General features: G+C 39.4%; 1 protein-coding gene across 4 annotated transcripts in view; it reads right to left on the minus strand.

Annotated features, from left to right (window-relative positions):
• Positions 1–26,202, minus strand: part of fgf11b (fibroblast growth factor 11b) — a 34,411-nt gene extending 8,209 nt beyond the window's left edge. The window contains exons 1-4 of one of the 4 annotated variants that reach the window (XM_029520238.1): positions 25,978–26,202; positions 23,787–23,808; positions 3,832–3,942; positions 1,922–2,025 (exon numbers count right to left, since the gene is read on the minus strand). In XM_029520238.1, the coding sequence (XP_029376098.1) occupies positions 1,922–2,025; positions 3,832–3,942; positions 23,787–23,808; positions 25,978–26,202 (462 nt within the window). Of the gene's footprint in view, positions 1–1,921; positions 2,026–3,831; positions 3,948–5,138; positions 5,177–8,095; positions 8,118–23,786; positions 23,809–25,977 lie in introns of those variants that run through there. The other 3 variants (XM_029520239.1, XM_029520241.1, XM_029520240.1) reach the window with 3 other exon arrangements.
• Positions 26,203–26,580: the final 378 nt, after the last annotated feature.

Consider the following 26,580-nt stretch of genomic DNA (forward strand, 5'->3'; position numbering starts at 1 on the left):
ATGGGGTATTTTCCATAATTCAAGATTTAACTGACATATATACAGATGATGCTCTCTCATTTACATCTCATATACAGAAAAAAAACACTGCATTCACGGTTTTTGCAAACTATTTCCCATATGATCTGTTGGAAGCAAACACACAATATCCACAAATGTAGACACATGTGGTAAATAAGCTGTTACTTTTTACATTTAGCCCAAAATTACAACCATATATAACCCATGGAGCCATGGGTAGACAGTGTTGTGTTACCATACTACACACTCATGCCATTGCGCTGATTGAACTGACCATCCTGAATGACTCACCAGCTGTTCACACGAGCTGCAATACTTTGATATGATTCTTCTAAAGGCAATGGTCGGTGAATTAGCAAGGATAGTACAGCGATGCTTTTAGCTCTGCCTGAGGGGCTGATCAATCTGAAAACCCTTGGAACGGCTACTTGTGCTGTTTGAGGTGCTGAATGGATCAATGTTCCCGAAAACAATACCTGCGGCTAATGTGTCCCGATTTTATGTTGTGCATTTTTTTCTGGCTTTACTGAATAAGGCTGTTGTGGCTAATTGCTTGATGTTTCTCTGGCACTTTATCAGGCATAATTGAAATGATAGTTAAGAGCTAATGAAGTGCTTTGCAGTACTGAATAAATTAGACAAAACAAGTCATGACACTAACACAAGAGTTCTCTGTCTTTTCTCACCCTCCTGCTCCTGCTTTACTCCACTACTTTTTTTTTTTTTTGTGGCTTATAGTATCACATTAACTGTTTGGCAACATTTTACACTGGAAAGGTCCACCAGTAAAAAAGCAACATCCGAATTACACCAGGCTGTAATTTGGAGGGGTGGCACTTGTCTTAGAGCAACCAGTGACAGGATGTATTTTACAAGGCTGACAGTCAATTTAGATAATAACTGATAATAACTCTATCTGTTCATATTTCACAATGAGCTTAACTTGAGCATTGTCATACAACAATGACAGCAATGATATTACATCCATTGCAAGAAGCTGTTTTTTTTTCTTTAAATACAATGGTATCGGATCAGTGCTCTCTATCAGCTAGTACAAAAGTTCTGGTATCAGATTTGGCATCAGGAGGCAGAATTACAATCAATCAATTGGAGCTACTAGAAACTTGGCTTCAAGTGTTCCTATGTTGATTGTTGTATCGAAGCTTGTCACATCTTTCGAACTGAAGCAGTGAGTTGATTACACAGGATAAAAAAGAAATCTAAAACTTTCTCATGTACATAAACAAAGGCTGTTCAAACACTGACATAAACCAGTCTGTTCATGTAGATTCCTATCATTCAGATTAAGAAGAAGATCATTGCAAATATGTTTTCTTTCTTCTATTTCTTTCTATTTCCTCGTGCTGGATCCAAATCTCTCAGAAGTTTCTGCAGTCGAGAGGCCCCAGATTCTCCAACTGTCCCAGACATGTTCAAGTTTTACACCCACTCCGTCTCCATTCATCCCTCTTCTTCTCAAATTGTTGGTATACTAATGCAGGTCTGGCAGGATGTCTCCCTAACCTTTGCACCACATCTATCTGCTCTATCACCTCTCTTTTCCAAACATTCATGTACACCTGCACAGAACACATAAGAGTATTCAAAAGCCTAAATGTCTATCCTCAACTCTGGGAGTGCCAATGTTACAGCCATTAGCTATCCTACAACATATACACACACAACATATACTGCTCTGCATGGCAGTTTCTGACACTTTGGTATATTGTTATTTTAATAATCCATCTTTAACCGCTTTTTCCGTTTCCCAGTTGTGGGTATTCCTGAGCACTTAGCCTGAACCAAATCCACCAACTCTGCTGTTAGAAATACATTTTAATAACATGATGGTTGAAATATGAAAATAGGATTCTTCTGTACTGTATACACTTGTACTTACTGAGGTGTAGAGGTATCCTTCACTATTCATAGCGAGGTACAACCCTGTCTTTGCCCCTTGGATTGCCACGATCCGCAGTCCAACTGGAATCAAGTTGAACTGTGCTAAATTGGGGAATGAAGTGGGAAGGGGAGTGATAGGGTGTCGCAAAGAGAGAAAAGAAGAAACTCTTAAGATTGCGATATAAATAATAATACTGACAGAATATACCATTCTGTCTTGAGAGGTCCAAAGGCTGAAACGCTGCAGTATCACTGCTGTAGTTCTCTTCAGCCCAGATGCTGTGACCTCTCCGAGTTTATTTTTCGGTAAACACAATTCCATGTCACCTTCAGTTTGCTGTACACTGCATCAGAACATGGTTAATAATGGAGGTGCTCTGTCACACCAGATAAAGTTTAGAGCAAAGACGGTAAAAAGCAGGCAGGAAAATACTGTAACTGGACGGGTTAAGATTCAACTCAGCATGAAATAGTTGAGGTGTTTGAATGAGAGAGTGTGGAAGGTCAAACAGGAAACACAAAAAAATTATACTATGGAGGGAACACTGCATGAAAACCTAATTTAGATTGCTGAAGGTCAGGATGAAAATTCACGTAATCGTTTTAGAATCACTTCGAGCTTTTATTTGGGTTTATAAAGAGACTAAGTCAGAGATCTGCTGATTACCCTTCTCTTGGCCGATTCTGATTTTCCTTCCAAGAACATTACTGACTGCCATACATTTGGGAATTTTCAACTGCGTGCTTCTGTTAAAACAGACTATTAATGTAATAAAAGTATAGATGAAGGTTATCTCTCTCAAAAAAAAATAAAAAAACTAAATCCACGTGACTACCTTCTGCTTACAACTCTTCACTCTTGACACGGCTCATTAACAATAGATGATTATTATTATTGCTGCCATTAGCGAGATAGCATCATGCGAATGCGAGGTCAGCAGTGTGGCTGTGCAGCAGTGTAGCTGCTTCATGTTGTCCTTTTCACTTTTCCACAGCTCACTTTGGTCTCAAGCCCAGACGGTGTATAAACGTCTACATAAACTCAGGAGCTTAAAAGTGAAGCAGATACTGAAGAGCCTTGAACCTGTATTTTATCGAATGAGTATCTGGAAGTGGAGGGAGGGTCACTGTTGTGAATAGATGACAGATGTATAAAATGCCCCTATTTATCAGTGGATTTATTAACTCAGTAAAAGCTTTTTTTGCGGTCTTTTTTTAAATACCGATTATGGTTTTCTATTGAAATTTTAATCTTATTGAGTACACAGTAAGTCAGATTCACCCTCACTCCTCCCCAGCGCCACCTTCTCCTCCTAACATGGTTTCTTTGGTTATCAAAAAATGAAGACAGTGACAGTCAAATGACAAACTGGAGGCTTGAAAACGACAGCTCACAAACCAATGGGTGACTTCACAGCAGGCTGACACTTTCGACAGAGCTTTGTATCTTCTCCACTGTCTAAGATGAACTTCCACGTCAAATGCATGCTGCATACAGTTTGCAGCTGCTCTGTTGTGCGAACCTTTGTGTGGTGTGTCAGTGTAAATCTGATTAGCACATTTTAACGTGGTGTTCCTCTTTCTAACAGTATAAATGAGAAGAAATTTGACAGATGAACTGCTAAAATCCTAATTTCAGCTGCAGGGACCTATATCACTTTGGACATCAACTGTGGGTCTGTTTAACTCAGTGAGTACAGTGCAGCATTAACTCTGTTAAAGTTGGAGATTTGGCTCCCACTGAGAGTATCAGCTGTTCCACACTTAAGATGAAAACTGCAGGTGTTCTGCTCAGTTCCTCTGACTGGTGCTAGAGAAGGGACTGTGAATAATTTGATTAAAATGACACAACATGACCAGAAGCAAAGACATGTAGGCTTTACACCAAAAAAAAAGGGAAAAACTCACAAAATGAGCTGCTTTCATCTCTTGTGCTGTCCATGGTACCGTCGGGCTGCATCTGCAGGTAATATCCATGTTGACTGTATAGCCGGGTAACAATGCCTTTCAGCTGTGGCTCTGCAAGGGAACACAGGAGCACAGCGTTGCATTTGACAGGTAGCATGGAGCGATGTCAAGAGCAGAAGTAGTGTTCACTGATTTACACAACCTGATAAAGGAACGGATTAGTCTGATATGTCAGAATTTAAAGACACTAACCACAGATCTGTTTTGTTGTGAAATGAGAACAATGTTTATGTATGTTATCTAAAGCTTAAACAAGAATTTAGTATTAAATTATTTAGTATTAATGGTTAGTAGGGTAATACTGAATTTTTAATTGGTACTATTATATAGTCAGAATATTATTATTTTTATTGTAACTTCAAAACTAATATTACCAATACCAATTAGGATCCTAATGCTCTCAACTATCAGGTAGACCCTTATAGAGCCGAGGTACAACAGTGGCTGTGTTCCATCCTGCTGCGTTAAACTGATCTACAAACATTACATACAAGCCTTGTGAACTCACAAAGTGAGTAAGGTATGTTAATATGCAGTACTTTATTTTAGGTGCTGCTCTTTCATCTCAAGTATATAAATAACAAAAGCACAAACTGCCTCACAAATCAAAGTCACATGAAAGGCATCAGTGTTGAGGCTTAAGGGAGTTTCACCAGGGGGGAAGATGTCTGGCAGATGAGGCATGAGAATGATTGATCTCTGTTTGCTATTTATGTTGCATGTTTCTTGCTTGAAGTTACATTTCTTTCTAGAGTTGGAAAAATGTTGAAATTGTAGGCACAAAAATTTGAGTTAATGATTTTTGTAACAGTTTCTTTGTTAATTAGTGAATTGCCCAAGGGGGATTTTGGGATAAATCCCTTCACTCCTGAGACTATAACAGACAGTAAAATGAATATAAAACTAACCGATGAAAAAAGTGCATCTATAACTTAACCAAATGGATCTGTCCAAAGTCCCGCCACCAGCAGTATTTTTAGCTGGAGCCATCAGAGGATGAAGTCAAGTGAGAGAGTAAGTCTGTCTCCTGCTAAATAAAAGATATATAATCAGGAGAGCTGGGTGGTGGATGAGAGGATGGAGGGTTAAGAGACTGGTTGAATGTTTTATGAGCGGAGTCCCTGCAGTCTACTTTGGGTTCATTTGAGAAACAGACAATCTTTGCAGCAGCTCTCAGTGCCACCCCCGTACCTTATAGCCAGTACCCTCATATATGTGTTGTGGAAATCTTAAGTTGTCTCCTGAGTTCTGCAACTTGCTGCCTCTTTGGCAGTGTTACTCTCCCAGCAAGGAGAACCCCAAAAGTCACCCGGATTCATGTAAAGCTCAGTCAGTTAGTATAATCAGGGCCAGCCAAGTGACAAGTCTCCTCAAAGCATTAATAAGGGAAATGAAACATGATGAAAGAGCTGTTTATAACGGAGCTTCTGGAGGACTGAGGGCCACATGGGCATTCCTCCTCTGCTGAACTCTATCCATGCCCCCACACACACACCTCTGGGAGGGACCTAGGGCACTGTGCAATCTGCCTGTGTTCTCCAGACTAGCACAAGGAGCAAGAGAGTGACAGAGGATGCAGGAATGAGATCTGTAGGACTATTTCCCAAAGGAAATGTGCCAGGGTTGAAACATCAGTGCAACCGTGACCTACTCCCATTGTTCCATGCATGCATCTTTAGCACTCCCTGTCCTCTTGCTTTCAAAGCTACATGTCAAAACATTTCAGCATCCACTTGTGCAATCCCTTTTTTCCCTCCCCCCCCATTTCATATTCTTTGAGTTATATAGGCTTTCATCTCACCTAATAACATCATACATCATCCAATCAGAGCAGGAAAGCTGTTCATTACTTCTCTCTACATATGCAAAGGACAAAAAAATGAGAGAGAAGAGGAAACAGGAAGATCAGGGAGGAAAGACGTGAGCTGGGGGGACCGCAAAGGAACAGTGAATGAGACGATACCGTCATTTCATTAAGAGTGACGGCTGTATATCCACGAGAAATGGCACATTCAGGCAAAGATTCAATAAACGGTTCCTACAGTGCGGTGTAATCAAAACTCTCCCGCTCAGTGTCAGGGACACTAAAACTAATGTTTCACTTAGGAGAGCTGGCTTTAACATACACATCCTCATCCCAACACCAACGCAATAAATTCTGAGTGTAATAAAAGTGTGCTGCCCAAAAAAAATGTTATTCATAGATAATTAAAATGAGGGGGGAAAAAAACTGCTCATTTGGACTCTTGTGCTTTATTCCTTTAAAAATATTGCAAATTTCACCTATTTGGGCCCAACCTCATATTTGCCAGGAGTGGTCTAGTTGTAGTAATGCAGAACTGGAAGGTACATTTAACATTTTGGCCTCATTTGTCATAATTGTAGGAGCTTAACCAATTTGTATATTTGAATGTATAATTATAAAAAAAAATACTTATTTATTTACAGCTGCAGTGATGAACTGACTGATAGAAATTAATTAATTCTGACAATGGTAAAATCCAAATTAGAAATGAAAGTTTATTGATGACAGCTTCTTAAATATCTTTCGTTCATCTAACATTCCTGTAAACTGAATATTTTAGGGTATCGGGCTGTTGGTTGCGCAAAACAACATATTTGAAGACGTGATCTTGGTCTGCTGGAAATGATCAAGGGCATGTTTCACTATTGTCTGACATTTTCAACAAAGCAATCAATTGATTCATTTAAAAAAAATCTGTTGTTATAGTGATGGCGTAATTGCTATTTGTCAAGCAATGACAAATGTGCCAAAGATTATCTTGTGTACGTTGTCGGGCTTTAAACTTTTAATTGAGCAAAACGACAATGTTGTGATAGATGTGAGAGGTTACACAGAGTAACATTTTATGACTTCATACATGACTAATCCAATCATAGATTAATCAAGAAGATAATCTGATAATGAAAGCAATCATCAGCTGCAGCCTGAACTATGGCCAATGCAGCTGCCATGGTCTGTACAAGCAAAAATGCATGTAGCGTTGACTTTTTTTATTAATTTGCCGGAGGGGAATAACGATGACATCATACACTGCGTGACTGATTTAAGAATAAACCATTCTTGATTTTGGTGCAGTCTGACAGGTCCATTGGCTCACAACCATATTATATAAAAAAATTGTTTTGCCTGATTATCCTCATGTTTGCATCTGCCATAAATTTTTAAGACTTTTTTTTTTTGCCTCTATCAAGTCGGTTTGGCTATGAGGCTTGTAACAACATGCAAATGAACAAAAATGTGCATAACTGACTCAACTTAATGTCATCAAATAGCAGAGATGCACTACATCCCCATGCGTATTATGCCAACTGCTCCCATCTCACTATCTTGACCGCATCTGTGCAGATTATGCATTCACACACACCCAGATTCCTTTTTTCCACCTTTGTTGTTTGTTGTGAAGTACGTTGGCATCAGGAGTGTGTACATCAAAATAAACAAAGCTTCAACAAGCACTGTTGCCTGTGTAACATTACAATTTCATCATCAAATACAAATTAAAATGAAGTACACATCACACAGAACAAATATACCTCTGCCAAGGTCAAATTAGTCTTTTGAAGGAGTGAAAGGTTGGAATGTACAAATCCAAAATACAAATATCTTCCCTAAACATGATCGATGAATGCTGATCTGTGACCAATGTTAAGTAATGTAACTCACTGGCAATGTCTCTTTTCATTTAGAATAGGTAATATTAGACAATATGGCAACATTTTTGAACAACGCAGCTTTTTATTATTATGCTACATGTTTAATGAATAACCACTGCTATTATTTTTGACATTCTGAAAACAAAAATTTGTTGAACCACTCGTGGGCTATTCATTGGATATTTATCATGTTAATTGATGGTGATCTAATTATATATTTGGGTAAGCAACTCCATTGTTTGAAACTAGTTTGAAAAAAAGTCATAAGATTGTAAATACTGTGCTGCGTTACAGAGAAATAATAATAAAAAAAGTACAATTCAGTTTAAATTGAATCAGTTTTACAAAATTTAAATTTGTATGTAAAGCAAGACTTTCAGCAAAAGAGACACTGACTCTGAACATGCTGGAGCAACCAGTAAGCAGAACATAAATGTAAGGTTTCATGCTATGTGGCTATTTAGGTTACTTGCATGTTTCAGAGGATAACCCATGTTAAGGGCAAATAATGATGGGTGAATGTTGCCTTCAGAGTTTGTGTCCTGTCTTCTCAAGGTCTTCCTTTAGCCTTTTGAAATGATCTGACATTTTGTGTTCCCTGCCTGACTACCAGTATATAATAGTTGCTGCTGTTCATCATACCAAGTCTCTATGACCAGTTGTTATATCAGAGCCACAGGACTAGTTTTTTTAATGATGTCTGTTTAAGTGGCTATGCAGTTTGATTCTTTTTTCTCTGTGACCAAGACCAAAAGGTTGCTCATCGAGTAATGTTTGGTCAACTATTTTTAGGCAGCCATACTTTATCAAAGCAGCAGAGTGCCTCAAAACATTTGTTCCTTCATTTCCCTTAATGCGGCTGGACGGGATCTGCCATTAGACCTTCTCTGCCCCCTAAATTCACAAATGACTTTGTTCAAATGTTTGTATAGGTTGAGTGGCAGTTACTGGTAACTCCAGTAATGAATAAGCTACACTTTATGTGTAAAATTGGAGCAGTGCCCCATGAAACATAATTTCTTTTGTATAAACCACATACGGGTGAGTCCACGTTTCGAGCCAAGCCAACTTTTTTCCTTCACAAGCCCTGGAGAAATACACTGACAGATAGTGACACAGTGTGACAGCAGTCTACCTCAGGTTGGATTAGCAAAGCACACAGAGTTGTTTATACGAGCAAAAAGCCTGTGTTTGTATCATGAGGGTACATAGTGTGCACATGTAGCCTCCACTGCACCACGGGGGTAAACAGAGAGGAAGATAACTCCAAAAGCCACTGACTCAAAGGTCATATGTACTGATTTGGATATATTAGGGCATCCTTGTAATCAAACAGTAAGAGCACATTTTATATGGCAAAGGACCAAAAGCCATTATAGGTTTATAAAGAACACTAATGTTTGTATTATGATGCATTCTTTTCTCCTACTTCTAATCCACCACATTCATCCAACTGCTATAGTTCCACTTTATTTCTCAGATTGATTTTTTTAAATAAAAGCTTATATAATAAAATGTATTGCTAAGAATACGTCAAATGCAGCAAAGTAAAGCCTTTGGCAAAGACATTTGTCCCTCACAGGTAGTCCATTTTGTCCACATTTTCACATTTTTATACATTTGAACTTTTCCTGCTATTCTGGTAAAAAAAAAAAAAAAAAAAGAGTATTATCGTTGTCACACTCTTGATGGAGTTTGATGACACTTGGCTGGCCTCAGCTGCAGTTACCTGTACTATTATTTGAGTTAAAAAAAAAAAAAAAAAAAAACAATCTGCGTGATATCTGCTTTGACATGTTGTAGTCCTGTTGGACTCCAGCCTAACAGCATGCTCAAACCCTCAGTGAATATGCCATTGTTGTAATAGTGGGAGTAAAACCAACCTTTGTAAGGTCCCACTAAAGTGGTTTATATGCTATAAATCAATTTACAGTTTTATTTGTCATATTTTCTAACTGACATATTTGCTGGTTATCTTCTCCATCCCTCCGAGCACACTGACAGTATGAGAATGTGTGATAATGTTGGCCTGACACAGTCCACAACATATTCCAGGTATTCTGGAGCCAACCATGACCATACAGTAAATGCATCAAAACTTGGAGGGGGAAAAAAAAAAAAAAGTCAAGACAAATAAATAATCAACATTAACCTGATCATATGTTTCCTGTCATCTAGGGTGAGTTGCTTTCCCATTCTGTAGATAAAAAACACAGCTGGGACTGCACATTATCTCTCAGGGTGAGCACGCCTACACCTGCTCAGCACTTTGGATAAATATGCCAGAAACACAAAGTACAGCCTCAACTGCCCTGGGTATTTCCCGGCGAGAGGATGTGTGTGACTACATTCATCACTCCTGGGACACGTGTGGGCTTGAGTGACAGAAAACATTCACTGATCCAGGTCAGGTCAGTGGAGTGTGGGTCAGAGAGAGCTCCCTGTCTGTTTATGTACATCAGCACACAGGTGTTGTCAGCACACCCGACAACATGTTGTCTCATCAGCAGGCCTTTTTCCAAGTGACCTCTCTACACAAATGTGTGAAAAAAAAAAAAAATAAAGTGTGTACAAAGAGGCAGAGACAGAGTGAGAGCGAGAGAGCGAAGGAGTGCCTTAAGGGATGTGGTTTTAAAAGATAATGCATATGTACGATACTGAAAGCACATTTCCTGTTATCTAAATATGCAAATTCCTCATAGCATGCAGAGAAACATCAAGAATAAAATTCAATATTTGGTACATACCAGATGAAAATATGAAGATTTCATCAGCTGACAGATTTCTTTCTGTGGTTCTGGGAGAAACATTCAATTTGACATTTTCAGAAAGTGAGAAGAACGTGGATGAGTAAATAGGTGTAATGGGTTTTGAACAAATATAAAATATTATGGTCATAAGAGCAGTTTCTTTATTAAACTGGATATTTTTAATCCCAACAGAACTTCTGCACGGTCTACACAGGGATGCCCCTCATCAATTTACATTCAGCGCTGATAATCATTTTGAAAATCACCTGAGGGAGATTAGAACCGAGTCCTACACTAAAACCATTCACACAGCAATTATGCATGTGTCTGTATAAATGAGGTCAGTGCACATAAGAACCCAAGGTAATCATTGTATGCATCGCAGCTGCCATCAAGGACACTTAAACCCTTCTATGCAATGTAATTGCTCTGAAAAATAGGCAGTGGTTGAGGTTTATTGCTAATCAGCGCAGTGTATGGCTCGGTGTTGGTAATCATCACACTAATGTATTTATCTGGCTTGATTTGAGCTCAGTAATGTTGCTCACTGATCTGCCTCTAGCCGAGCTTGTCTTGATAGTGTTGGAGGTAATTACTAGGGGCCTGCATGACTGAGCAGCCAAGGGCATTTCTTCCTCTGTTCTGACCAAACTAAACAACAGGGGTTTTCCTTGGCTTGTATCTGGAGGACTCCCTGACTCCTGTCCTTTCTCAATATGATCAGCCTCACCTTCAGCTACGCTCTCTATACATATCCTTCCAACTATGTGTATATGCCTGTTCATGCTGTATGTGCATGTGTGCTGCATGCATATAGGAAAGTGGGAGCCTGTCTCTTGTGTAGTGTTTGATTCTGCTTCTAATAAAAGGAGAACATGGTTCCTTTTTTTTTCCTCTTTTCTAAACTGGGCCATGAGCTCTACAGTGCTGCTAGTAATTATCAATCTTGTGGGAAGATAGAGGGGGAGAGAAGGAGAAGAGCAACAGAGGAATGGAATCTTGAAAGCTAGTTAACAACATGGAGGCAAAACAGACGAAAGCACTTGGTTTGCCCAAAAATAAAATAAAGGGGAAAGGACAGCAAGAGCAGAAAAAAGGCCAATGATGGAGCAACAGAACTATACAAAGATACAGAGTGTGACAAGGGTGGGTGGGAGGAAGGGAGGGAGGGAGCGGATGGAGATAGGGGAAGACAGGTTGAAAAAGGATGTTGTGGAGAAAGAAGGATAGCTGGACAAGAAGCAAGGCTAAGGAAGGAATAGGGATGAGTGAAGTGTATCACATTGCCTGCAACTCCAACAAATGCCTCTTCATTTACATTCAGGGCTTCATAAATCATTTTTACATGACAATGGCATCTGTTCACACTAGTGAGACAGAGTTTTTCCAGCTTATTAATGGCGCTGACAGCTGCATGTCAAACACAAGCAGGAGCAAATAGGACTCACACTGCTTCCCTGACACACATTGAAAATTCACATATGTGCCTCATTAGCATGATAACAGGATAATATCAGTGACAGTTAACAACACAAACAGATTCAGGATTATGTGGTGTGGCCCAATCTTGTGGCCCCGTGCCTTCGACAATAATGTTATGTTGGTGGTTACTTTCACCACTGCGCATTTGCATGCGTTAAATAGGAAAAACAGAGGCACAGGAGCAAGACCACAGTGGCTAACAGCTCCCCAACACACCTCAACCATCCTTTTCCTATGGACCTTCCAGCAAAGACAAAAATAGGCACTTTAATATATGCAGAACAAACAAACAAACATTCCTCCACACTCCCGAAGGGATCCAGACCTCTGTCAGATCGTGTGATGATCACACAAGCAAACACACAACTAAGCTAAACTGCAAAGCGATGGATGAGGAATGACAAGGAATCAGTGATGCACTGGAACCAAGTTATAATATTAAGTTAAAAGACACTTCTTTGTTTTTAGAAGTATCTGTACTTTACTTGAGTTGTTTTATTTCTGCCGACTTTCACTTCACTACATCCAGTGTTGCCAAATGAGAGTGACGGTTTCCAGCACAATCACAACTTAAATTCCCCAATTCAATAAAAACCAGCCCAATATCAACCTAGCTGGAAACTGGGTAAAACCAAAACACACATAACAGGAAACACATCAATACCCGACAACTGCTTCAGTAACAAAGGATACAGTCAGACAACCAAACCTGCAGGGCAACAGCAAGAAATTAAATAAGAGCCACAGAAAAAAAAAAAAATAAAACACCAATAAAGCCTATTCACACTGTAAACAATAGCATTATGTACAATTGAAAGTGCCATAAATAAAAATCAACAAGGAATGAAACTACATAATGAATTACAATGCCAAAAGTGTATCAAATGTAAAAATGTAAAAACCTAATACAGATAATTGACAAAATGTACAAACACAGGCATTTAATAGCATATGATTTCATTTACTAATAGTTTCAGTCAATCTTTTATTTGTATTTTGGAAGGTTGTTAAGCTTACAGCACGCACACTCATTTTTGAGCACATTGATCAGGAGATGCTACAGAAGTAGCATGAGTCGGTCACAATTAAATATATTAGTCGAAGGGAAAATAGGCTGTACAGATTTTTTCACCTTTACGCAGAATCAACGTCTTCTCTTGACTTTGCACACACTGTAACTTTTTTTTTTGTGTGGCCATGCTCTGTATGTATGTATGTATGTATGTATGTATGTATGTATTGCAAAAGGATTTCTGTGTTACAATACTCGCAACGAGCTTTAGAGCCTCTCTTTCCTTTCCACATTTTCTTACCCACTTTGGCATGGCTAACCCTGTTAGCCAAATCGTCGCTGCGCCGGTTCAGCGATCTGAGCGGAAGGACAGCTTCCGGTGCAGACACCCGTCATGTCAAACCCCCTCCGATCACTAACATCATTGGATAAAACTCGTGTAAATCAAATGATTGTTTTATTTGACTGTAATGCGGCAGCTTGTGCGGTAAAATCGATTTCATAGCATTTTCAAAACCGCCATATGTATTCAAAAGCAGCCCAGTTTTCATCTCCCCCACCGAAAACCCGCCCATTCTTCTTCTGGGAACACCGGCTACGTTTCCGAAGTAAAACGCAGACTTTAACTGCACTACATTTCCCATAACCACCACCAAAAAAAACGAAGGATAAAAAAAAAAAAACACGTGTGCTGAATCAGGGTGGTCTGTGTAACAGGATTGTTGTTCCTATGTGTTCCGGTGGACATTGATGAATGTGACAACGGCTGGCCGTAATCTGTGCTGAGAGATTGTACAAATAAATAAAAGCTAGAAGTAAGCATTGGGCATTGCTTTAAACGTCCACTCTGTAAGGTTTAGTTCAAATACAAACGGAACAGAGTGAAACATGGCGGCAGCGGTGACGAAGAGAAATGCAGTTTGAGGAAAACAGGTGTCGCTAGCTAACGGACTGAACGAGGCGCCAAAATGGAAGCGCTGAACAACCCGCCATGTTTTAGACTCCGACAATTTAGCGAAGCCGTGAAAGGATTGGAAAGAGGAGATGACGCTGTACACGGACCTCACCATGCCGGACGTGGAGGAAAGGAAAGCTGCTCTTCTCAGCGGCTAAAGACACCGAGTGACGGCACGTCTGAGATGAGGACAGTGGGTGCCATGATGGCGCTGTTTGACCGACACTGTTGAAAGGTACTGATTTTTCAGGAAAATATTGGCAAATATTTCACTGAGTGGAAAAGGCTGGCCATTTCGGGGACATTAGAGACTCATTAATAAGAGAGATTTGTGTGCAACACAAATAGCTCTGAAATGAGAGTGAGACTATTAGGAGAAGAAACCCTGACTCTGGATAAATGTTTGCAGATATGTAGAGCTGCAGATCTGTCAGAAGAGAACAGCAGCACGCTGCAAGGACAGACAGTGGAGGAAGTACATGCACTATAACAGACTGACAAGAAGAGACTGAGCTCTCCTGTAAATTTTGAGGTAAAACTCATGAAGGAAACTAAAACAAATGCCCAGCTTTTGGCAAAAAATGTGGGAAAGTAAACCACTTTGCAGCACAGCGCAAAACAAGACCAGAGAACTGCAGAAAATATAAAGTTCATGTTGTCATAAAGCGCGACAGTGACACAAATGTGACAGAGTGACAGAAGTGAATGAGAATAGAGCGACTGCAAATCAAGAGGGGGACAACCACAGTCACGAGTAACGCTGCTTTGCTGGAATGTTGACTGACAAAAGACTGGTTAATTTCCAGATAGACTGTGGCGCAACATGCAATATCCGCCCCATGCATCTCATAAATCCGTATACGCAGCTGGAACACTCGCAGAAAGTGCTTGTGATGCATAACAAAACCAGGATGAGCCCACTTGTTAAATGCAACGTCAGAAAAACCAGAAAGTGTACAGACTGGAGTTTCAAGATGTGGACCAAAATGGAGGAATGCCTTTTTTGAGCAGAAAGGCCAGCGAAGCAATGAAGCTGATAGCTGAGAATATTGCATTGAAATTGACAATAATATGCTGGCAATTAAACTCCCAAAACACAGAGTACCACTTGCAATAATGAAACCTCTGAAAGAGGAGCTTAAAGATCGTGAGAAAGCAAGGATCATATCTCCAACGGAAAAGAGTACAGACTGGATAAGCAGTATGATTTCAGTGACAAAGCCAAACAGGAAACCACGGATCTGCGTTGACCCAAAGCCACTGAACTGAGCTCCTTAAAAGGAGCCACTTTCCACTCCCTATAATTGATGAAATCCTCCTGGAAAAGTTGAAGGCAAAAGTATTTATTGTGTGTGATGTAAACCACAGATTCTGGCATGTAAAGTTGGAGGAGGGGTCAAGTTACCTTTCTGCATTCGTCACCCCAGTTGGTTAGTTCTGTTGGCTAAGGATGCCATTAGGAATTACCCCAGAACCAGACGTCTTCCAAAGGAAGCTCATGCAGATGCTACAGGACTTATCGGCAGTCTTAATCATCGCGGACGCTGAACTGGTCACAGGGGGAGGAGCGACTCGAGGAGGCAAACATGAATCATGACAGGAAACTCTGGCTCTTTCTAACCAGGTGCAGAGAGAGAAATCTCAAACTGAACTCAGACTATTTCATCAGACGGTACCTTACATTGGACAACTACTGATATCAGAGGGGACTACAGGTTCATCCATAAAAGCTACAAGCAATCAGGGAGATGCCATGGGGTACAAAGACTGGCAGGCATGGTAAACTACTATCATGGTTTTATGACCACCTGTCAGGTGACTTTGAAATTTTAAGAAAACTGACACATAAAGAAAACGTGGGAATGGAGTGATGTCCAGGAAGATGCATTTCAGATACTAAAAGAAAATAACTGAGACCAGTTTTGAAATAGAAATAGAAAATGAGTGCTTAGTGGTAGTTGGTGGGATAGAAAAGTTTTGTCAGTGCACTTTTGGGAGGCCAGTGACAGTGTAGAGTGACCACTAGAAAATATTCACGGAAAACCTCTACTTAGTGTACAAAAGAGACTGCAGTGCATGCTTCTCAGGCTGCTAAAGTACAACATTAAATTGACCAATATGGCAGGCCGAGATATGCTGTTGGCTGATACTTTGAGTAGGGCATGTATACCTGAGAGCATTAAGACTGATTTTGAGACAGAGGTGGAGTTTGTAAACATGATTAACTACTTAGCTGTATCTGCTGAATGACTGCATTGCATTCAAGCTGCTACACAAGAGGATACAAAGCTGCAGGGGGCTGATAAAGCTGATTCAGGCAGGGTGGCCACAGCATAAAAGAGACATTCCAATGGACATACAACATTACAACTCATATCAGGATGAGTTGAGTTTTCAGGATGGCATAGCATTCAAGGGAGAGAGAGCAGTGATGCCAGACAGAGTCAGGACCGACACAACTCAATGTATACACTCGTCACACTTGGGAGTCGAAAGGTGTCTCCGGTGGGCAAGGGTATACTGGAAGGGTATGAATGACTACATAAAAAAACTTTCATCTCCAAATGTGCTACAGGTCAGTGGATCTGAAGCACCACAAGCAGACACTACAACCTCATAGCATTACACACAGACCCTGGGCAAAAGTTGGCACTGACTTTATTTTCATTCCATAACAAGGACTACTTAATAACATTTGACCATTCCAACCTTTGGGAACTAGATTGCTTGCTTGACACTAAGAGCAGTACAGTCATCAGAAAGCTGAAAGCCCACTTTGCACAACAAGGAATACTGGATGTGGTTATTTCTGAAAACGGAACACAATTTGCCTTTCGAGCGTTTAAGAGATTCAGTCAAGTGTGGGAATTTGAACTTAGATAGCCTTCACCTGGATATGCTCAGAGTAAACGGGAAAGCAGAGTCTGTGGTGAAAACAGTCAACTTCTCATGCAGAAAGCTGCAGCTGCTCGACAAGATCCATAACTGGCCATATTAGACCATTGCATAATCCCAAGACAAGGTCTTTATACAAGCCCAGTACAGAGACTTTAGAGCAGGAAGACCAGGACAATTCTTCCTGTAACAGACAACACACAAGGACTGATTTATAAAAAAAAAAAAAAAAATGTCAAAGACAGGAGAAATATTACAATCAGACTGCAAAAATCACAGACACTCTTAATGGGGACAGTGGGCGAGTGCAACTGTTTGACCCAGATAAGGTCTGGAAATCAGTGAAGGTGATTAAACCTGGAGTCCTAGATCACATGAGGTTAAACTGGAGTCTGGAGGTGTCCTGAGAAGAACTCATCACCTCAGACACAACTACTGCACACCAGACCCCCATACATCAACAGGGACTGATATAAATGCCACAAGTGACAGCAGCGGAGCACGTTGAAACGGGACCAACAAACTGTCGTCAGGTTATCAGGCCCCACTACCTGAAAGACCATACTCAGTAACAGTGTTGTTTCAGGACTTGAGACACAGGAAAAAAAAAAAAACAAAGGAGTAGCAAGATGATGTGCTCAGACAACATGAAAAGGAAAAAATAATAGTCTGTTAAGTTACACAATCTCTAATTATCAAAATTTATGATTTGACAAACAGTAGTGGGGTTTTATGTTGTACACTAAGGAAATGTTGATATATTTTTTTTTTCCCCCAAAAGTTATTCCTAAGTAATATTCATTATTGATAAAGAAAATGTGTATATTTTGTTGAAGACTAACCTTGACAGGCATAGGGGTTATTTGTTCGAAAGAAGGGACTTCAAACTAAAAAGCTGTAACAGTAAGATTGTTGTTCCTATGTGTTCCCAGGGACACATAGGAACAACAATCTTACTGTGTGAGATCTTAGAGTGTGAAACCTGTGGATGGGTGACGCTGGCTGGCTGTACCTGTGTTGAGAGATTGTTCGAATCAATAAAAGTTACGAATAAGCATGAATATTGCTGTCCATTCTGTAATTAGCGTAAATACAAATGGAACAGAGTGACAGGACATCACATCACATCACACATGCCCTCAAAGCCCCAGTCTATAAAAAACCAAACAAAACAACAACATGTAAACTGCTTGCTGCCCTGCAAATTTAGGTGACATTTCTCATCATTTTTTGCTTTTGCGATCCATTAGTATGTACCCACAATTAACGAAATTTAACTGGAATTAACATTACGTTAAAACAAAGGCCAAGTTCTGAAAAGTTGAAATGTCACATTTTGGACTTCTGGTTGGAGATGAGTAAGTTTAAACAATTGAACAATGGCTGAAGGTTTACAATACAGACTGTAGAAAAGAGATTAACGGAGCCTCAAAGGGCATCAAGGCTGTCAAGGCCCACAGCACAAATAACTGAGACTGAGGTATATATCATGAGTTGAGATTGGTATTTATATTATTCACCAAGTTGTCCTTTTGAAAAGGTCAGAGTGTCACTTGCTGTGACTTAAGATATATTTTAATAAACCTTACCTTTTTTTTTTTTTTTCATTTCTTTTTTGCGCTTTTTGCCTTACAACCTGATCTGAGTTCTGTTGTTGGTTGTGCTCTGTAGATTTGCTGCTGATTGCAGCTTGAAATGATAATGAGGTCTTAAAATATTTCCAGCAGGCTTTTAAAAAGTCTTAAAAAGTTATTGAAATTCACTCCAGGTTTTCCTGCATTTACCCTGAGTGGGTGTGGTTGTGCGTGTACGCACTGAGGGCAAACTGGCTCCACTCAGCAGTGCTGCACTGTGTAGTCCCCCATACTCAGTCCTCCAGGCAAAAGACCCAAAACAAATGATTGCCTCACATTTTGGCTGGAATCGTACCAACTTGTGTTGGTGTAAAATATGTAAATTGTTAAACATATTTTTTTCAACATCTTTTAAACATCTTTTTTATTGACATCATTTACTTGTTTAAAATATTTTTAAAGTTTAAGTTAAAAGTACATTTAATATGAAATTACTTTTGATACTCAAGCACACGAAATATCATATCTTTTAGTATTCTAATAGGTGACTTTCACTTTTACTCAAGTCATTTACCAGTAAGGCTTTTGGGCACTTTATATAGGATTGTGAGGAATTCAAACTTTGCATTGATTTCTCTTGCTTTGATACAGTCAGATGTTCCCACACAGAAGGATAAGAAGGAAAGCAGGAGTAGAAATGATTAAGAACAGTTTGGCACCAGAGGAGTGAATCCATTGTCGATTTCAACCAAACACTGTCTGAGATTAAGTTTAGCTGACACAGTTTTAATATTCATATTAGAATAGAAATGCTCAGGCACAGATGCACAAATACACATGCACTAAAAGAAGTAGGTAAATAAATACTCTTGTAATGTAAATGTACAGTAAACATTTAGCTATGCTTGACTAAGCACTGCAAACCCTTTCAATGTAAAGGTGATATTTTGATTCAGGGCATGCCCGCGGCTTGGTTATACACTTGTCTTTTTAAGTCTTTCTCTCCAAGTTGCGTTGGTGTTTTCAAAATGTAGCATTTCATGTCAAGAGATATTTTTTCCATGCTGTTGTTGGGCAGCATGATCAAACATGTTCATCCATTTCTTTTGATGAAAAAGTTGCTCAGAAACGATCTCCCCTTAGTCTCTTCTCCGCCTCATTAGTCACACTCTGTTTTCAGATTCAGAAATGAATCAAGCATCTGGATAATTTTTTTTTTTTTTTTTTTTTTTGTGTGTTCCCCAGAGAGCGCAGAACCAGCAGCTGCCAGTGTGCTGAAGGATGCTGACCTCCTCCTGCGGGTGAGTCTCTTTTAATTTTGGCTGCACTCATGTCTAAAAGTCATCACAGGAAAATCTATATTGGCCAGATTAACTGTTGTTCATGATTTTAATCACACACAGATGCGTCCTTTTGGTTTATGAGTAGCCACATCCGGCTTCTCTTTTTGTACATCTCCCATTCATGCCCCCTCTTCCTTTCACACTCTTGTCTTCTCATCATTACCTCTCTAGGTGTCCTCGATCCTCATTGTCTTTCTCTTGTTAGAGGTAAATTCAATCTGTCCTTGTCAGCTTTAATCAAAGCACCCACATATTCAATTTAGTGGGTATGTGTGGGAGGTTAAGGTGGTATCCTCAGGACAAAAGGAAACAAAAAGGTTCTTTGTACACACAAGCCTCCCCTGCCTCACTTTGAATAAGACTTAAGGCTATTGTCAGTTGCCTCTCTACTACTGAATATTTTTTCACAAGCCAGGTCCAAACTCCAACTGCATTAATACAGAAAAAGAACTGGATTCTTCTGACGCCCTCATGTCCACCAACTTTATTTATGGTTATATAAAGCTTAGAAATGAAAACAAATCCATAAGTATATCCCTTTATCTTTGTTAGATGTTTCTATTTTTATATTATATAAGAAACCCTAAAAGATGAAAGCCCAAACTTTGTCATTGTGGTTTAATCTGATTGGGACATGCTGGACAGAGTTTAAGCACTGAACTAGATCAGCTACTTGTAAACATCAGCAGCTGCATCCTCATTCCTGTTGACATTTGGTGCCAGATATTTTAGATGTAACTGATGAAACAAGGTTGGTTCAAGGCCGAAAATCCCCAGACACTGGTGGGATGACCTCAACCGCAATCAAGCACTAATCTGTTGTTTGTCTTGTGTAGTTGCAGACAAACAGAAAGCTGTCTGGAAATCTCTCTGATTTTGATAAAGACTGGAAATCATTTGAACATTTTTCAACAACCCAGTTTTGGCACAAATAGAATACTTCATTTGATAAAAAAGTTACAGGCGTTTTCAACAAACTCAGTTTTTTTTTTAGTTAGCCTAAAAGGTATTTTAATGTCATCTTTAACTACTTTGGCACTTTTAGCTATTTGGCTTGCTTCTAAAAGTTTTTTTTAATGGACATTCAAGTCCAGTCTTTCATGACGTCCTGATTCTTATACTTTATTATTACAGGGATGTTAAAAAAATGTATCACTTTATGTATTCCAACCCCAGAAATTATGTGTATTTAGAACATCTGCAGTAGTTTTCTGAGAATGATGTTGTTGTCAGACTATAAACTTTGAAACATGCTAAAAACTATTTTATATTCGCAGTGAGGGGCTGTTTAATTAACCTTTAGAGTAATTTCTGAACTGTTAGTGTGTTATAATATTTTGCAATCTCAGAATGGGGTTAGGGTCTGACTGTTGACAAAATTCTGCTCAGTCAATCCTAAAGTCAAGGTCTACTAGTTTGTTTGGGGGAAACAGATTAACCAAAAAATGTATTGCTTCTGGAGAAGGCTGCTCCAGAAGAAGAGTATATATATTTTTTTTTAAATCACAATCAATGTGTAGAAGTCTGTCATCAGTAGCACTCAAATCTTCTGCGATGTGAAATGCAAACTGGTCTAGCTGGGCCAGAAAGTTGTGGTTTATGCCAAAGACACAGAGCAAAAACTAATGGAGGGAATAACTTTTAATAAGTTTGTTGCCAAATGAGTTAATGGAAACCCAGGTCTGTGGTCACACTCCCTCACTTACCCTTACCAGCAGGACAACATAACAATTCCTCTCTATCTAGCAAATATAAAAACATTATTTACAATTCAAGCATGTGCAAGCAGCACACTGTCACTGACTGGACCCATTCACTCAGCTTTAACCAAAGAAAACACCATTTTTTAAATAGGAGAAACATCCTTGGCTTTCAATTAAAGACAACCTACTTTTGAGACAGATTATTAAACAAGAGAAGAACTTCATGTCTGAAGGAAGCTGTTTTACACTGTGACACTTCATATCCAGCCCCATGAATTCCCATCTCATCTCCTTCTCCACATGCTGCCTCCATGACAGGCTGATTCACAGCTCTTTTCCGTCCCTCCCACCTTCCCTTTAATCTCTGCTGGTATCTCTCTTTATTCGTCTTCCTGTATTTTTGATTCCCTCTTTATCTGTGTCCACCCCATGGTTTCCATCCGCCTCCACCTCTTGATACATGTCTTCTTTGAATACAGTAATAGCTTTACTTCTTTCTGTAAGCCTTTGTTTGCCTCTGCAGACTTGCCCTACCTCCCTGTGTCTTTCTCTCTCTCTCTCTCTCTGACCCCTGTCACAGTCAGTAAAGTTCTGATGAGAAGCTACCTAACACTGCATTGTCTGATCAGGTGTTGTTGAGTAAGCGAGTTTGCGGCCCTGATCTCTTGGGGTCAGCTTAATGCTATCCTCTGCTGGATCTCTCCTTGTAACCCAGTCTGCTGCCCACCGGCTGGGGCTTACATTTGTGCGCCGACTGTTGACTGGCCCCTCAGTTGCTTACATCTACAACATACTACAGTACACCTCCATGCCAAAGAGCCCGCTACAAGATCTGCACTATATTTGTGTGCATTAGTTTCTGATGAGTCAGGTAATAGTGTTGCTATTTTTAAAGCATATGTGTTTTGTTTTGGGTTTTTTTTTTGTTTGTTTGTTTTTTTTTTTTTTTTTTTTTTTTTGGTGTTACTACTGTCAAGTCTAATCACATTTCCAGAGGTGTCCTTTTATGGAGCACATCTGGCTCATTTTTAATCTAAATGCCTGCTATCCGGCTCCATGCACACACATGTTGTGTGCTCTTACTCAGGGGACGGCTAAAAGGTGATAAGCAGGGGCAAGTAGTTCGATATCGCTCCCTTTTCAAGTCAGATTCCAACTTGAACAAACTGAGAGGGTGATTATTGATTAATTGCTATACATTAATGAGCTGAAATTATCTGAAAAGAGGGCAGCAATGCAGATCACTGACAGCTCTAGATGGGGGCCTCATATAAGGTAAGCCAGACAGATGTTGTTGTTTGTTGTGGATCTCATCCAGTATGAGATTTGTGCCAGCCACATATATAAGCAGAAGGGTTTATGTTCATCTCCAACATTTCAGTAGGCTGTTGCTTTATGGCAGTAGTAAATATAGTTTGTGTGATGCTGTGATGCTATTATGACAGTTGAAACTCTCCTCCTCTCACAAACCACAGATCTACAGAACTCTGTGATGGCTGTGCTCATTTTACAAAAGATATGTCTTTGTGTTGCATGAATGTAGAGGCATAATCTCTAATCTCTAAGACTTCTTCCAACCCACAGAACTTTTCAAAATATATATAATTTATAGCTCAAGATCTGTTCAAATACTACTCAAAGTGTCTCAAATGAGGCAGATTTTTCTATCCTCAGTAACTCACAATATTTTTGTTAACTATCCTGTTGTTCTTGACATGAACAGATCTACAGCTACAGGTCTAGCAAGTTTGCTTGTGTAGAGCAGGGCTAACAGTGACTTAAATCATTCCCCGTGGACAAACAGCTGCTTGCTGAGAGTGAATAAGCAGATTTGTGAGTGATTCGTTGTCTATAATTTATCTTTTCCTACTTAGTCTGCTAGAAATTACATTTATATACAGCTAATCTCCAACTGAAAAATGTGTTTTGAAGGAATAATAATGAGGACCAGATTTTCTGTTGCATAATATGTTGTTAATTAACGTGTTTAATTGTCATGTCACACTGCGCCTTATAGCTCAGACAGCAAATAAGATTTCTTGGGGAAAGCCAAGTCACTGATAACATTCTCACAAAATCATGATAATAACTGGCTGTATATGAGCAGAGAGCCTTTTCATTCAACTCCATAATCAACCACTTTTGTCAGTGCAACACCACACCAACATCTGGTATAATTTTGTAAATAACTCAAGCCCCCTTCACACTGGACAAAAATCCCACCAACATCCACTAACATGTGGCTTTTATCTTCAGTGTGAAAGAGGACAATCGCCATCGGCCCTGGATCAAATGACTCTCTAACATTCACAGGTGTCTATTTGCTGCAACTCTTTCCAGCAGTGAGGTGAACATGTTTATTCCCACCCCTTTTCCATTCTAGCCGTGCAAGCCAGCTGATGGTGCCCTTTGCTCAAGGCTTTAAGTGCACCCCCAAATACGTTTAAAAAGCAGACATTCACCAACCAGAGCCTCTCATGTGGCTCAAGACTCCAACACTGACTGGAGCAGCAACCTCTGTGAGACTACTCACCTACTGGCAGACTGAGAGGAATCAGTCGTTTATAGCATTACTTTGATCTAAAATTCATTTTGAAAAGCTGTCCAGGCTATACAGAACAGATGTAAATAGTTTCCACAAGTCTTTCCAACAAATAAAGCTACAGTCAACAGAGTGTGCTATCATTCATTCATCTTTTTATTTGGGGCATTGTGGTGGCAACACAGAGACAGAGGCAGCAGGCTATTTACCCTTAATGACAGCGAGATATATGTACTCATAGATGTATTGAGCCTGCACCGAAAGTTTTTGGTATGGAAGTATTTTTTGTCTCCTACAAGTATCACAAAGTGGCCCTAAACAAGCCGTCAACTTTAACAATCACTGACAGAACATATTCAGGTCACCAGGCTTTCCCATGCTAAAGTTTCTTCAACACCATACAGTATATTATTTCTACAGTACATCAGTCCTTTGGCCATGAGGCACACTTCAAAGTTTCTGCATCACAATGCTGCTTAAAGCACAGCAGATTCAAAGACAGTAGTGCAGAATGAAATGAAAGTCCTCATCAAGCACAAAGCTCTGCTCATCGCTCATCATCCTCACGTTCAATCTGCTCAGATGCAGTCTCTAGCTGCGGGGAGAGGGGGGGGGGCAGTCTCTTCCTCAATCAGCCATGAAAGTATGTCGCCTCTTGATGAAAGATGTTTGTTCACTGGCATTTCTGTAGTATGTATAATTTAACTTAAGCATACTACACTAACCAATCGTAACGAATGAAGCAATGCATTTCTCAGGATTGAATTAAATAATTAAAATGTCTACTTTCAATACTTAAATGAAATACTTCAAATACTTTCAAAAATAAATGAAAAAATTGTTTTCTGAATTAGTCATAAAAAAATCACTCAACTGAGGAAAAATTGCCTTCCATTAAATGTTAAACTGAGCAAGGCAGTGTATAATTTATGAACGGTAATATGTAACCTGTGTAACAACAACACACTGCATCCGCAGCCTATCTATTTTTAAATGTATTCTTTGTGTAGGGGCACGTTTTTTTTTTGTCTTCCATTAACAAGTTTTGACAAGAGTGTTGGCAACACATCACGAACTGACACAGTCATCCAGCTCAGGTCAGGCTTTACCCAGATTTGATGTGTGCTGGAGGTGTGGCTGTCAAGATGCCATTATCTTAGAAATGTTTACATACATGAAGCTGATGTGACACTGTATTGTTGACTTGTCAAGCAGAATTTACATTTTTTTAAATTGGTAAAGAAATTTTATCGTAATGAAAGACCAAACAAACCTCATCAAGTCATCCACTAAAATATTTAAATTCAAAACTAACCAATAAATCATGGCTTCAACAACAATTTTGTGTCCATGTGACGGTATCAGTGTGGATGTAATCTGTATTATATAAAAAGTTCAAAACCACATCTTTACACACGGAGCTTTTGCTGTTTCTTTAAAATTTTATGTTGGTAAGTAACAATTTACCCCCAGTTCAAAAAAGCATCTTTGTTGTGCAGTTGTATATAATTTGGTGATTGGAAATTGCCAATTCAGCTTCATGGGGAGAAATGTGGACAGTTGGTTTTGAGGTTGCACGATACACACATATGCTTAAAACTGGAGGCATTGCTTAGAACTGCAGTGATAGTGTCTACCTTGTAGTTGTGTGTGATTATTTTAGGATGACAAAAGCCCCATTAACATATCAAAATTATTTCATCTGAGTTTTACATTGACTCAACAACTTGTTTTATTTTTATTTGATTATTTGCATTAACAAATAGCTGTTTTCAATGGTCACTGTACCGACAACAACTGCTTAGGTGAAAGTATCAGATTTTATTATATATGACAGCTGGAGATATTAAATAGATATGTTTTCGTCAATATATTATGTGTTTAAAAAACAAGCTGTGGGGTTGAATGGCTTCTTTTCACAAATGGAAGTGAATAATTTCAACACATGCTGACAAATTTCAGCATTTGATGAGTTGAGAAATTGAAATCTAAAGAAATGAAAAGCATGAAAAGCATCCATTTTATAATATAAACATATTTTCATAAATATTTAATTGTAAAAATTGTAAAAAAAAAAAAAAAAAGGACTTAAAAAAAATATGGACCAGTGTTGTTTCACCTTTCATTTCCAACCAAATATCCTAAGATGAACAAAAGCAGGGGAAGATGAAAACAGTGACTCACCTGGTCTTTTGTCATTTCGACCTTTTCGACCCCCACATAGTCGTACTTTGGAAATCAAGACCAGGATCTGTTTCTGGCACAAGGACTTGTTGCTCTTAGGGCAGGGCTTGCGCTTGTTGGTTACTGGTCTGTTGGCATGGTCGTCCTTGACCGCCCGTTTCTGTCTAATGAGAGAGCTGGCGAGAGCTGCCATTTTCCCCCCCCTCTCACCTTTGGGAGGGGGGTGCCTTCCTTCCCAGTCCCCCTTTTACTGTTTTGGCTTTTTCTTTCCCCAAAAAATTAGAGTTGGACGGATGTTTTACTGAAACCCCCACAAAGGAGATGGGGCTCCTTAACGAAGAGTTTAGTTTGAGGGTTCCTTTGGAGATGGAAGTTCACATACAGTCCAATGTAAAGCCTCCACTCGTACTCTAAATCAAAATCTGACACTAACAGCACATGGAAAAAGTGCCACAGTCACATTTTAAGGTTCAAAAATGACAGAAAAGCCAATGTTAGAATGACTCACTTTTAACAAGGCGGAGATGAATATACTTCTACCCCTCTTCCCCACTCATCTTTTACATCAAAA

This window comes from Echeneis naucrates, chromosome 14, assembly GCF_900963305.1.
Source record: "Echeneis naucrates chromosome 14, fEcheNa1.1, whole genome shotgun sequence".
NCBI lineage: Eukaryota > Metazoa > Chordata > Actinopteri > Carangiformes > Echeneidae > Echeneis > Echeneis naucrates.